At 53.2% G+C, this 13,817-nt stretch overlaps 1 protein-coding gene across 1 annotated transcript; it reads right to left on the bottom strand.

The window, feature by feature from the left end:
• Positions 1-2,907: 2,907 nt before the first annotated feature.
• KRT71 (keratin 71) lies at positions 2,908-12,059 on the bottom strand. Its single transcript, XM_003313681.3, has 9 exons — positions 11,619-12,059; positions 9,013-9,227; positions 8,277-8,337; positions 7,685-7,780; positions 7,136-7,300; positions 6,841-6,966; positions 5,269-5,489; positions 4,542-4,576; positions 2,908-3,720 (listed from the first exon to the last, which is right to left on the bottom strand). Exons 1-9 carry the CDS (start codon positions 12,057-12,059, stop codon positions 3,509-3,511), a joined length of 1,572 nt encoding a protein of 523 aa, XP_003313729.3. The 3' UTR covers positions 2,908-3,508.
• Positions 12,060-13,817: the final 1,758 nt, after the last annotated feature.

Below are 13,817 nucleotides of genomic sequence, written 5' to 3'. Positions count from 1 at the left end.
CCAGTCTCTGGTCACTGGCACTAGGAGAGATGCCAGAAAGGACCAGTAAGTCCTTTCTGTGGGAGTAACTGGAAGAGAGAAGGGCTCTCTCCCAAGTGGCAATTGTCAAGCATCGGGCCTTCACTGTCTGCACTTGAGGAAACAGACTCCATAGCAAATAAACTATGACTCCTCTCCTCGTCTCCCATAGTCCTGCAGTCACAGCCCCCTCTGCCTTTGGATGCCTTCTTCACCCCGCCCCAGCCCCGCCGCCCCGCCCCCAGGCTCCCTCTTGCACAAAGCGCTCCTGCTCAATGAAGCTGTCCAGTTGCTTGTAGTGCTGTCTTGGGCCAGTCTCTGTCTCCAGCCCAAGAGATCCTCCAGCATCTCCATCTCACCTTGGGATTGACCCACTGACATTTTGTTCCCACTGGTAAACTAAACGGAGCAATTCCTGCTATATAGTACAGAAGCCACCCCCCATCAGGACACCAGGGCCTTGTGAAGAGTCCCTGCAGCACTAGTCCTCTTCCACATTTACCCTGCGATGGCCTCTTCCTGGAACCTTCCAGCTGGGGGAAGCAGGCAGGTGGCAGCACTGCCAAGGACGAACTCCTGTCCAGAGTTGCGAGCCGGAGGCCTGCACTCACTCTCCTCCCCGTGGCCCCCAAAAAGGCAGACAATACACAGGGTATCCTTGAGGTCTAGCCCAGGGTGACTATAAATAGGCTGGGGCTCTGATCCTCAATTTTTTCATCTGTATAATGGCCGTAACAACAGTCCTTCACTCCCAGAGCTGTTCTTAGGCAATGGGCATGAAAATGCTTTGTAAACTGTAAAGCAACAGGTAGGCACCCATCAGAAGAAAAATATGCACTATCACTTCCTCCACTGGTGACCGTGGCAGACATTACTAATCGATTAAACCACTCTTTCCATCTGTATCTGGATGCCACCATAGCATCCCCCAAATCACAGTTTAGGCTGATGGCTCCCAGCTCTGGCTGCTCATTAGAACTCCTTTGCTGACTTTTAAAATATACCAGTCAGTGCTTAGGCCCTACTTCTGGTAGCCTTACTTAATTGGTTTGGAGTAGAGACTTAGACAGCAGTATTTTTCTAAGTTCCCAGGTTATTTTTCAGCCTGTTTAAAGAACTACTACTCTTGGCAGCCATAACCAAATTACCATGTAGATTCACATGGTGGCCACCTTGCCTGCTAGTCATTGTCATTATTTCCTTTCCTCAGAGCCCTCACTTGCTCCCAAAATTGTCCATCAAGCCCTGCCCTCTCATGCTGGAACCTGTCAAGCTGATAGCTCAGGCCCCTGCCATGGGCCCCAGTGCTGGGTTTCTGAGTCTCCTGCAGGAGGCTCCAGTCTCCAGAACTTGGTTTTGTGGCTCTAGAAAACAGACTCAGAACCCAGGATAACCCTGCCCACTCAGGAGACCTCTGTGAGCCCTGGGGCATAAAGGGAGTTCTTCCCTCCCTCCTCAAATCTGTGAGATAAACCAGCATCATCTAGAGAAGCCTCCACCTTCACATTTGAGAATCTAGCCATTTCTTTTAGCCTCTCAACTGGAAAGTTCTTTCTGCTCTCCAACCTCGGTCCCTACTGTTGCAAAGGCAGGAGGCTAGCAAAGGCAGCAGGTGTGCATGGTGCCTTCACTGAGGAAATGGCAATGTCTGTGCCCAGTACTGAACACACACACACACACACACACACATGCATTCACACACACATGCCTCATCTTATCAATCAAGGACGCAAACATGTTGTTGAGTCTTATTCCACTTACCCACCTGCTGGATGATGGTGCTGACAGGTTGATGACAGCCAGGAGTCTCCGGCTCTGACCATCTCCTGGGCAGGGGCTTTAGAGCCTTGCCCTAAGCCCCAGTCACTACTCTAAATGTCCTAGATGTCAACTCAGACCATCCGTCCCTTCCTCCAGACCCTCTGTCTTCCTCTTCCATTATACTTGGTCTTCTTGCCCCAAACCCTCATCCTCTGATCCCCCTCCAGCCCAGCCCCAATACCAGGCCTCCCTGCTCCTCTATGAAACTGAAACCCTCTTCCTTCCCCCAGATGACGTCATTAGTGTGGCTACTGTGAGACTAGGTCGCTGCCAACTCACTGCAAAGACGTTGGCTTCCCACCCACCTGCAAATGCCCTGCGCCTCCTACACCTCCCCTCCCCACCCAAGACACAGAGCTGGCCTGGGGAATCTGTCTGTTCACTCTCCTTACACCCCTTACCAAGGCAGGACGGGCCATCACCATAGTGGTTCTGGAAGGTGGGATAGGAGTATGTCTGGGGAAGTGCCAACCCCACAGTCACTGAAATTCACAGCCCACCCCCACCCCATGGTGGGACCCCAGCTCACTCCTCCCTACACCAGCCCCAACTTTCAAGACTTGTTACTTATCTTTCCATCTGAGAAGCCAAGAGTGTGGGACTCCCACCTGCTGACCCCCGCAGGAGGCCAGGCCTCTGAGCAGTGAGAAAAGGGCTGGACAAATGCAAATACCTGTGCACTAAGCCCACCTTCCGATGAGGAAAGGTGCAGTCTCAGAAAGAGGCAAGGTCAGGTCAGGAACACGACCATTTCTGTCACTGGACACAGTTTGTGCGTGTCCATCTGCTGAAGCCTCCAGCCAGTACATGCACACGCTTTCTGGGCTTCTCCTTTCCTCCCTCCCTGCCCCTCCTCTCAGACCTTGCTCCACACCCCATTTGCCTCCTGAAAATTAACACAGACATATAGGCTGCATGGGCAATACACAGTGATGTACTCGTGTGTGTGTGTTTGTGCTTCATGCATTCATGAATGTACATGGTGCGCGCTCATGTGAGTGAATTGAGGTGCATGTGCATACTTTGAATACTCAGAGACCAAGCCATGAGATTGTGCTGTTTATTGAGGATGCAACAGAGGAAGGCCGTTAAGAATAAAGGAAAAGTGAACAGTGCCTGCTCTTCTCTGCTTCTGGGTGCAGGTGAGTGGAGAAAAAGGCCCTGAATTGCACTTGGTCCCACTCAGATTTGAGACTGAGCTAGATGTGGGGGTGGGGACTGGGCCACTCTTGGTTGTTTGTCCTTCAGTCCTCCTTTTCTTGAACACAGAGACAGCTCCTAGCATAGGCAGGAACTATGCTAGGCCCCAGTGTGTGCGGGGCCTTGGGCAGAGACCCAGGGAGCCCAGCAGAGTAGTTAGCAACTGAGCTAGAGGCCGGGCAGAGGAGGAAAGCTGGCAGCCGGGACCTGGGCTGGTGGTGTAGCTGGGGGACCACAGCCAAGGAGTGAACAGGGTGTGTACAGGGAGGAATTTCACCAAGCTTGGTCATCCAGGCCTTCCCAGGATCAGGAAGACACAGGCTGGGAGAAGTGGGTGGCCAAGGCCAGTGCCAGGTGTACGGGAGCAGGACCAGCAGGGTGGAGATGGAGCTGAGAGTAGGCTGTGGGAAGTACAGTGTGGGATCCAGAGCCGGGTCATGGAATGAGGCGGGGCCCGGGGCAGTCTTCTCTACCGACTGGTTTTCTTGGAGGGTGCACTCAGGCTGGAACCCTTCCCCAGGGTGTCTTTGTAATCGTTGGCACTGCTCCGGCTCCTGCCCTCCCCGCCTCTCACGCTGCACACTCCAGAGATGCAGTTGCTGCTGTTGGCCACGTAGCCACCGCTGACCGTGCTGGGCCGGAAGCCATAGCCACTGCCGCCACTGGTGCTGCTGATGATGGCTGCAGGGGGAGCCGAAGCCAACACTCACTCAGGCAGAGAGCTGGGGAGGCCTCCTTTTCCCCAGGGCAGACAGGGCTCTTCTTGGAGAAGCTGAGTGGGGAGGTGCACACCCGCTCCCTCCCCCTGGGGAGAATGTACCAAAGACAGCTTCCCTAATGCTTTGTCCTTGGCTTGTTTGGCTTATATCCAATCTGGCTGAGTCTTGCCCCATTAATGCTCAGAGGCCCTACTCCTTGGTCCAGGTACCAATACCCCTACCTGTCCTCCTGGACACCCACCCATTGACCTTTCTATTAGCCTTTTTGCTAAACTTGCCAGCCTCTAACCTCTTCCTCCTGCTAGCTGTCCCACAGCAGGCATCTTTCCCAAGCTCTGGTTTAACTCTTTTAGCCCTGCTAAGCAATGCAGTGATCTGATACTGCCAGCTTGACCTCTAAGATCCCTCATTCTCTCATTCCCTCAGCCCTCCCTACTTCCCAAGCCCAAGTCTGGTTGCAGTTTGCAAACTTGACTCCCTAAGCCTCACACAGATCCATGCATCATTTTTCTGCAACATGACCCTTGCTTTCCCATGACATTAGCTTTCCATTGCTGCCATCCCCTAGGAACAGAAAGTCAGAGGGATAAGAATAAAGGAGGCCTGGCCTGGGAGTCAGGAAAGCCGATTCTGGCCATGGCTCTGCCATCTGGCTTTGTGATCTCAGGCAAAGCTTTTCCCTCTCTGGTTCTTAGATCCCTCATCTACACACAGAGGGTGTCACTAAGGTCCTTTCCAGGCTGCAGATTTTACAATTTTAGGTCAAAGTATACAAATACTTACAGATGCTGACAGGGGAGGGAAATTCTCCTGACATCCTATTAAGGAGAGAAATAAAATAAGAGGAGAAGAGAAGTCATCCAGCTCAGTCTCTTCAAAGCTACTGCCACCATCAGCCTTATGTGGGTTTTTGGACCCAACAGGCACCTGTGGAAATTCCAAAGCTTCTTTGATGCAAGCAGAGCCTGAGAAGTTTTGGAGACTACCCCTGAATCTTTGGGGTAACCAGACAACAACCCTAGTCAAACAATAGTTTACAAGAGGTGCACACGTAGGGGCAGTGTATCTACCTCCCACGTGTCAGGTCCACACACCAGCCTGCCATCCCTGTAGAGCCCTGGGGAAGCTGGGGTGGCTGCCCCGGCATACCCCCAACAAGCCCATGTTGCACATGGACAGATCAGGAAGAGGGAACAAGAATGCCTAATAGAGTAATGGGGTTTTGCAGGGAGCAGGGCGGTGGTTGTTTCTAGTATGCCCAGGAAGAATGAGCAAATCTGCATAGCTTACTACATAGCATAGTGCCTGCCATGAAGCAAGCTCTCACAGTCTACTGAGTGGATACTCATGTCCACTGATGGTAGTGTTGTTAATTACTATCATTATTTCTATCCTCATCACCCTATCACTTCGTAAGAACTCATCTCTTCTGGATTGAGATGTGTTAGGCTTTCTCCTTTGGGTCTTCCCAAACCCCTGGGGCCCTCCTGTCTGGGCACACCCCGCCCACCTGCACTCCTCGCTCTCCAGTAGCTTGCGGTAGGTGGCGATCTCCATGTCCAGGGCCAGCTTCAGGCTCATGAGCTCCTGGTACTCGCGCAGCATCCGTGCCAGCTCCTCCTTGGCCTGGTGCAGGGCGCCCTCCAACTCATCCAGCTTGGCCCGGGCATCCTTCAGGGCATTGTCTCCCCGCTGCTCAGCATCAGCGATGGCCGTCTCCAGGTTGGAAGCCTAAGGAAGGAATTGGTGAAGTCGAAAAATTTGGAGGAGCCACTGCAACCATCCACATCCAAATCCCTCTGGGTCCTTAGAGTGGGGCAGAGTGGCCCGCCTCCACCCTCCACACACCATCACATTTCCTTGCAGCAGAGCCCCTTCTGGGGCTGGCACCTCCCTCCTTAGCTCTAGCCCCATTCCCTGTGTTGGATGTGTGGGTGATGGAAATCATGCAGCCATGCCCTCCTGAGCGCCACTTTAGTTCAGCATAAAGACATTTATTCAGCCATATTGTGCCAAGGGCACGAAATGAATGACAGCAATGCTCTTGAGTTGTTTAGGTCTGGGAGGAGAGATGGTTGAATATGCTGTGGCAGACACAAGGGCAGCAGCTGCCCAGGAGCATGGCACCACAGTTGAGGGGGACAGGGAAGGACACACCCCGGGAGCAACTATTATTTGCCAAGCACTTAGTGTATGCCAGCACCAGGCTCAATACTGTACATACCATTGACATAACTTAACGCATTTAGTCCTTGCAACACCCTGTGAAGTGAGCAGAAGTAACCTGTCCAAGGTCACAAAGCAACTAAGTGTTAAAGCCCACAAAAGAATAGAAGGAGCACTGGACTAGGAGTCAGGAGACCTTGGTTCAGATCACAGCTCTGCCACTTACCAGCTGTGTAACCCCCTTATCCTCTCTGAGCCTCAGTTTCTTCATCTGTAACAACAGTGAGGGCAACTGTTGCCTCTCGGGGTCTTGGTGAGGATGAAGTGCGATAGAAGAATAGGTGCCGCTGCCATTGCTATCATATATGTACATCTTGTGTCTCACCTACAAGCCGAGGCTGCATCCTATATTCCTGGGAGTAGTCCCTAGTCAATCCTTAACAATGCACCTTAATGGGTGCTCCCTGAGCCCATTTCTCCATCTCAGTCATTAACTCCACAGATGTTTATCAAGCTGCAACTATGTACCAGGCACTGTGCTAGATGCTGGAGAAACAGGGTACAAAGCAGCCAGCTCCCTGCCCCCTTTCAGTCTAGTGGCAGTGTCAGTAATAACAGGAAGTGTGACAAATACAGTGAAGCACAGGTGCCAGGAGGGAACATCGCTGGGGGAAGGTCTTAGCCCAGTGCCGAGGAGGCTTTCTAAGGAGGGGCTTCGAGGCCGAGGTCCTTGGAGTGAGTCAGAGATGAGTATGCCCCAGGAACGTCCTGCTCCAGGTGTTTGAGGCAGCGACCTCACTGGCCTTCTCTCTTCTCCCAGGCAGCGATCTGGGAGGCCCATGTTCTCAGCAGCTCATCTCCCCTCTACTCATGCTCCCCTGCACTTGACCACAGGCCAAGGCCAAGGTGCTCTCACCTGCTTCTTCACGTTCTCGATCTCTGAGCGGATTCTCTGGATGAGCCGAGTGAGCTCCGAGATTTCATTCTTGGTATTTTTGAGGTCGTCCCCATGCCTGCCAGCTGCCAGCTGAAGCTCCTGGAACTGGGGACCCCAAAGCACAGAGTCATGAGTGTGTCATGGGAGTGCATGTATCTTGGGATCAGAACACAACAGACACTTACTGGGACACTGCTTCTATTCTGGGCACGATCTGTCTCCATCTGCTGCCCGCTGGCATCACCCTCCCTGGCCCCACCTCAGCCCAGCTCACCTTGGTCTGGTACAGGGCCTCAGCCTCGGCCTTGCTCTTCAAGGCAATCTCCTCGTACTGGGTGCGGACTTCGTCAATGATGCTGTCCAGGTCCAGGTTCCGGTTGTTGTCCATGGACAGGATGACAGACATGTCACTGATGTGGGACTGGATCTGAGTGATCTCCTGCAGGGGACACAGAGATGGTCTCTCGGCTCAACTGCTGTCAGAGGCCAACCACCACCCCCACACAAGATGAGCAAATTCTGGTGATGCCATCTTGGAGGCTGGAACCCAAGGCTGCTGCCATCCAGGGCTGTTTGCTTTGCGGAAAAGCAAGTTCCCTGCTGGGCCCAGACAGATTCCCACTGCTGTGGAGCAAGAGCCTGGCCCATTCCCTTCCCACTCAGAGTGTGCAGACCTAGGAGCCTCGCAAGGCTGATGCGGGAGATGGTTGGCTAACTGAGGGGTCTCACTGAGGGCTGGGGCCTCCATGTCTCCTGCAGCCCCTAGAATAGAGTTTAACCCACCAGCCTCCCCTATATGAACCAAGTGGGCAGACAGACTTACGGCTTCAAAGAGACACCTGAAGAACTTGATCTCCTGGTCCATGGATTCCACCTTGGCCTGCAGTTCCACCTTATTGGCGTAAGCAGCATCCACATCCTGAAAGATGCCCCCACCATCCCCTGTCACTGCCGGTACAGCCAAGAAGGCAGCAGCCATCCCTGCCTGGGTTCCCTGAGTGAGGAAGGAGTCACTCTCTTCTCTTCACTTTGCCTTGGGAAAGGAGACAAAGGAGCAAAGGCCCAGCCCTACCCCACCCCACCCTGGGAATCTGTTCCCTCAGCAGGAATGAATCGTCTGTGGTGTCTGAGCCGGGTCCCGGGGCTGCAGGGGAGCCCCTCAGTGTTGTCCTCTGTATTCTTCTCCGTGTTCAAACCACAGCTGCATTGGACATGCAGTCAGGTGTCCTCTCACTGGCACCCTCCCTGCCTTTTCATTCTTTTTTCTGGATAGTCTTTCATCAAGTTTTCTCTGCCTTCACCTTGCTCTTCCTGAATCAGTTCACCTTGAGGGGGGTTAACAGAGCACCTTGGCGGGCTCCGTTCCTCCAGGTCCCAGGCCAGCCCCCGGGACTCAGGGCCTGCCTTCCCCTCACCTTCTTGAGCAGCACAAACTCGTTCTCTGCCGCTGTCCGCTTGTTGATTTCCTCCTCATACCTGTGGGAATGTGAGGGCTCATTGGTTAATATCTAATTGAAAGCCCTTGCTTGCACAGGGCAGCGTTTGAGCAAGGAGCAGCGTGTCCATCAGAAGATACAGGTGCTGGGGACCACAGAATACTGGGCGGGGGTAAGTGGGGGAAGGCTTCCTGGAGGAGGGAACATGCTAACCAGTTTGGAAGAATGAGACTGTTAAAGATCCAGCGTGGCAAATGAGGAAGGAGCACATGGAGCGAATGCCCTGTGGGACTCTCAGAGGAACCAGGATGTGAACTGCCCTCCCCAAATTTGAGTACAGCTTTACAAATGACAAAGTGCTCCAATCTGCGTTTCCTCAGTTACCCCTGAGAGCAATCTTGGAGCCAGTTGCATTTAACCCTCCTCTTACATGGGAGGAGAACATGAGTGGTTTCCCCAAACATTCCCTAAACCCAGAGCCAGAGATAACCCTCTGCCCACTGCCCAGCTCACTGGGCATTTGTCCTAAGAGTCAGGCCAGAGGCTGGAGGAGCAGAGAGCAAGTTCCAGAGTTTTGTTGGGGTGATTCTGCTTGGTATGACCAAGAACAATGCCCTCCACCGACCTCCAAAGCATTTAAGCTGGGGTGACTGCCAGAGGTCCCTCAGAGGGACAAGGGCAGTTGTCCAGTTACAGGGGGACTCCTCCTGCTCACCTCTTCTTGTAGTCCTCCACTACGTCCCGCACATTCCTCAGCTCCGAGTCCAGCCTCACCCTGTCCCCAGAGAGCGTCTCCAGCTGCTTCCGCAGGTTGCTGATGTAGCCCTCGAGGATGGGCTCCAGGTTATTCTTGCAGTTGTTCAGGTCCAGCTGCTGCAGCAGCTCCCACTTGGTCTCCAGCACCTGGTTCTGCTGCTCCAGGAACCGCACCTGGAACCCAAATCCCAGAAACTGCTGAACCCCTGCCGTAATAGTCACATGTGTCTCTCACAGGGCATTGTGTAAAGCTTCTATCTGCATTTTCTCCTCAATAGAGCTGAAAGAGGTGGGCAAATCATTACCCTCTGCTGTGGAGAGAAAACTGAGACACAGAGCAACTTCGGCTGTTTCCAAGGCCCAACAGTTTAAGAAGCGGTGGAGCCCGGAACTGAATCTAGACACATGTCCCTGTAACCCGTGCATGCAATCACCCAGCACCCTCCATGGTTGCACCAACTCAGGGCTTGGCTGTGATTGAAAATACCAGCAGAGAAGCCAGGATGGGTCCACCATTTTGGACAGGTTGACCATCCTGAAGAAAAGTCTTCTCTTCATTTCAGGGCATGTCAGAGCTCAGTAAGGCTTGGGCCAAGGGCTTCTAGGTATTTTAAATGCCTGGAGCAGGCACCAGCTTCATCTTTGCTTATAGCCCCTCCTCTCCCTCCTTGGTCCTGCTCCCCAGAACCATCTTCTCTGCCACAAGCATGGCACATGGAACATGATGGACAGATGGAGCTCCTGATCCCATTGTAGCCCCTCACTGAGCCAGGAAACTGGCCAGAAGGAGATGTCCATACACACCTCTTGTTTGGTTTTTGGGGATGGGGAACACAGTTTTTAAAATGTGACTTCCCTTAATCTACATGAGCACAGCTACTGCTTGAATAAGGTTGTCTTCCCCCACATCAGAAACACAAGACATGGGAAAACTATCTAAGATTCAGTGTCAAGATAGAATTATTCCCCGAAAATTTGTCTCTAGCCCGTCTTCCAGCATTTGGTCTGGTTTAACCAATCCTGAATTTTTCATGTGATCTACGAGGCTGAGCATTAACCACAGAGTAAATCCTGCATCTGAGACACCACAATACACACCTGCACTACTGAACACATCTGGATGCCGAAAAGATTTACCCATCTTCTCTGGCTGCCTGAGGTTAAGGGACTGATCTCTGGAGACTGAAATTATTTGGGAACTGTCCAAGCCTTTCAGCCTCCTTCCCCTCCCTCTGGGCGACCATCTTTATAAACAGGATGTGACCGTCCTCATGTTCATCTTTCTTCCCATGTCTCCAGACTTTATCCTTCTGTAGGTTTTGACCAGCCGAGCCAAGAATCAATCAGTCCACTCCCATCACCCAGACCCCATCTCAGAACACTTTGATCTTGCAGATATGAAAAGGCTTAGAAGAATAAGAAGCCGCAGAGCCAGTCCTAGCCCCTGAGGCTGAGCCGAGAGCAGCAGGGACTCCTCCAGGCAGGAAGTCTGAGCTGCAGGAGCTGGCTAAACTCTGATGGCCACATGACCGTCTCACCCATAGACTTTGTCCTGGGTTGACCCGTCCTTGGTGCCTGACTGCCACAGAGCCAACAGAGCCCTCCAGTCTCCTCCTCTGGGTCTGGAGGCAAAAGGCTGAGGGTCCAGCCTCACCCTTCCCTTTCCCCAGATGACCCTGGGAATGCCATTTACCTCCATGCCTTCAGTGACTCATACGATAGGGATAATCGTTTCTTCTCTGCCAGAAGTCTGGGGCCTATCTGGACTGTGTCATCTCTTCAGGTCTCTAGACACCTTTGATTCCTCCCCTGAGCTTCCCTCCCCCACCTTCCAGAGATAAGAAATGAGAGTCACAATCACAGTCATTTTTGGAGTATTTAGTGTGCGTCAGGCTTGTGACAAGATCTTCACCTGCATTTTTTTTATAAGCCTGACAACAACCCCAAGACAGAAGTTATTATCTCCATTTTAGAGATGAGGAGATGGCGACACAGACAGGCAGATCACCTTCCCAGAGCCACTCAGCTGTGGCCAGCAGTGAGCACAAGAGCACTGTGGAGTCCCCTTCCCCAGTGCCCTCTTCTGCCTCTCAAGAAAGTCTTCAACTGACTGGAGCAAATGCCCAATCAGAGGGCCTGAAGCGGCCCCTTCCTGCTGCTCCTGATCCGCTGGGCAAGTGACCAGTGGGCAGGGCAGCATGCCAGGGGAGGAGGACAGCTTCCCCGCTTACTCTGGGCGAGACTGGCTCTCACAGGCCTTTTCTGCACACGGCCTGCAGGCCTAGAAATGGCACCAAGCTAGCCCTCAAGAGGAAGGACCACATCTCTTGCTGGGAGCCCTGAGAAGCCTCTGCCAGTAGAAATTGACCTGCCTCTGTTTTCTCTCTGGAAAGACAACACAGAGAACCTTACACAGGTCACCCTGTTGATGGGATGTACCTACCTTGTCCACAGTAAAGTCTTCCTCACATCTAACCTCAATCTCTCCTGCTGTAACAAAATCTTATGTTCCAAGAAGAGAAGAGGAGGGCGGTTCACAAGTTCCCCAGGCCCTAGAAGACCCACCTTGTCGATGAAGGAGGCGAACTTGTTGTTCAGAGCCTTGATCTGCTCTCGCTCCTGGGCACGCACTTTCTGGATCTCGGGGTCCAGCTCCACGTTGAGGGGGGCCAGGAGGCTCTCATTGACGGTAACCTGGTGGATGCCTCCAGGTGGGCATACAGTTGGGCACACAGGCCCCAGGGCCACACTGCCAAACATGCTTCCAGCAAAGCCACTGGCCCGGCCCCGGCCAAATCCATAGCCTCCACTCTTCCCGCTGCCACTGGCCACATTGAGGCTCCGGACACCCCCCAGGCTGTAGAGGCTCCGGCTGCCAAAGCCCCCACTGAGCCCTTTGCTCCCTGCCCGGAAGGAGGATGAGCTGCCCCCTGAGAGCACAGCTGAGCAGCCACTGAAGCCCCCCTTGGTGGCAGCTCCCGACTTGCAGGTGAATTGGCGGCTCATGTTGCTGGTGGAGACAAAGCTCAGATGCAGGAGGGAGGAAGGCAAAATCCCAAAAGGTTCCGCTGGTTGTAGTGAGGACTGGCAGGTGCCTTTATATGTGCTTGGCACTGGGGCTTGTGGATGGGCAGTCAAGAGCTTAATTCGTGGGTTTGGCTTGCCTGGGAGCAAGAAGTCATTTTCTCTATGCTGAGCTAGAGATCAAGCCCTCTCCACCTCTGAAACAACATGAAACCTTCAAATTGCTGGGCTTGCAAGCTTTGCTCATGTAATTTGGGTCTTATCTAATTAACCTGCTGTTATAGGGTAATTTGCCCCAGGCCCCGGCCTCTCCAGGGGGATGTCACTGGCACTGCACCATCCCTATCCTGATTAATCTTCTCTGGGTTGTTGGCTTCCTCCTGGGGATGCAGCAGGTGAAGACAGGATGGACTTTCCTGGATAGTTCAGGACACTGGGTAGAGTACTGGGGCCTCCAACTTCTGTTCTCCTCCTTCCTGGAAAGGGACTGATCAGGCATTACCTCTCCCCAGGCCTCCTGGAAACATAACCCATAGAGGGCAGCTGCTCTCACTCATGGGGCATTAGGAGGTGGAGTGACCCTCTCGCTAGCATGGGACAGAAGCAGCACAGGCCAGAGCCAACCACGGGCACTATCCTCACTTCACCCCCTTCAAACACCCATAATAAAGCAGGCTGGAGGCTTCAAACACTGGAGAAAATGAGGACGAGAAAAGGAGGATGGAGTTGGGGCAGGTGGCTGAGAAATTCGGGGACTTGACTGGAAGGAGGTACAGAGAAGACAAAGACAGAGGCTGGCCCATGGCCTGGAGGGTTATGGAGATTCCTGGGTGGTCCACTTCATCATTTCTGTCTCTCCTCCAATGTGTATCTGCTAATAAGACTAGGAACAACTTGAGGACAGTAATCATCTGTTTAGAGTTCAAATAAAGAAGCTGTTATCAACATGAAACTTAACTCCTATTGCCTCTGTCCAGGCCCAAGTGGGCCAAGAACAAGGCTGGCTGAGCCCTCCCCAGGAGTGCAAGCCTCCAGGCAGGCTCAGACCAGAAAGACCCAATGGGGGCGACCCAGTAAGCACGATGTCATGCTACTCCAAACAGTCCTTTGATGCCAGCCCCAGAGACTCTGGCTGCAGCCCCTGCTTCCTAGCCACTGGCTCCTGTGTTGGGCCCCAGCTACTCCCATGATCGCCATTGCCACTCTGGCCCTATTCAACCCAAGGCAGTTCTGTCCCTGAAGATCACCCTTGCCCAGAGATCCCTGCTGGAGCCCCATGGGTGAACAGCAGCTCTTTGCTGGGTGGGGCACAGGAGGGAAGAAAATCTGGAGACAGGCTGGTTTGGGGCTCTCTCTCATATTGTTTAGAGGAAGAGCCTGGACTCCAGTCCCTCCCACTCCTCTGCATTCCTTCCTCTACTCTTGCCCCTGCCATTTTGCCTTCTTTGCTCTTACTGAAACTACCCGAATTTTCCTATCCCTGCCTTCTCTCTTTCTCACCTTCTCTCTCCATCCCTCCTCATCCCTCCCATCCATCTTCCCTCCATCCTTCCCTCTCAGCCTTTCGCTATCTCTTGTTCTGTCACTTCCCCATCCTGCTCTCCTCCAGGAGGTCTTCCTGCACCCACACAGGCCAGGTCTGAGCTCTCCTCACCTCCCTCCGCTCTGAACACATCCTTAGCATGTGCTGGAGGGGCTGCAACTCTGTGACAGCTCCCATGGGGATCCTCTGAAGCCATG

This window comes from Pan troglodytes, chromosome 10, assembly GCF_028858775.2.
Source record: "Pan troglodytes isolate AG18354 chromosome 10, NHGRI_mPanTro3-v2.0_pri, whole genome shotgun sequence".
NCBI lineage: Eukaryota > Metazoa > Chordata > Mammalia > Primates > Hominidae > Pan > Pan troglodytes.
This window is presented reverse-complemented; position numbering and strand designations above follow the sequence as displayed.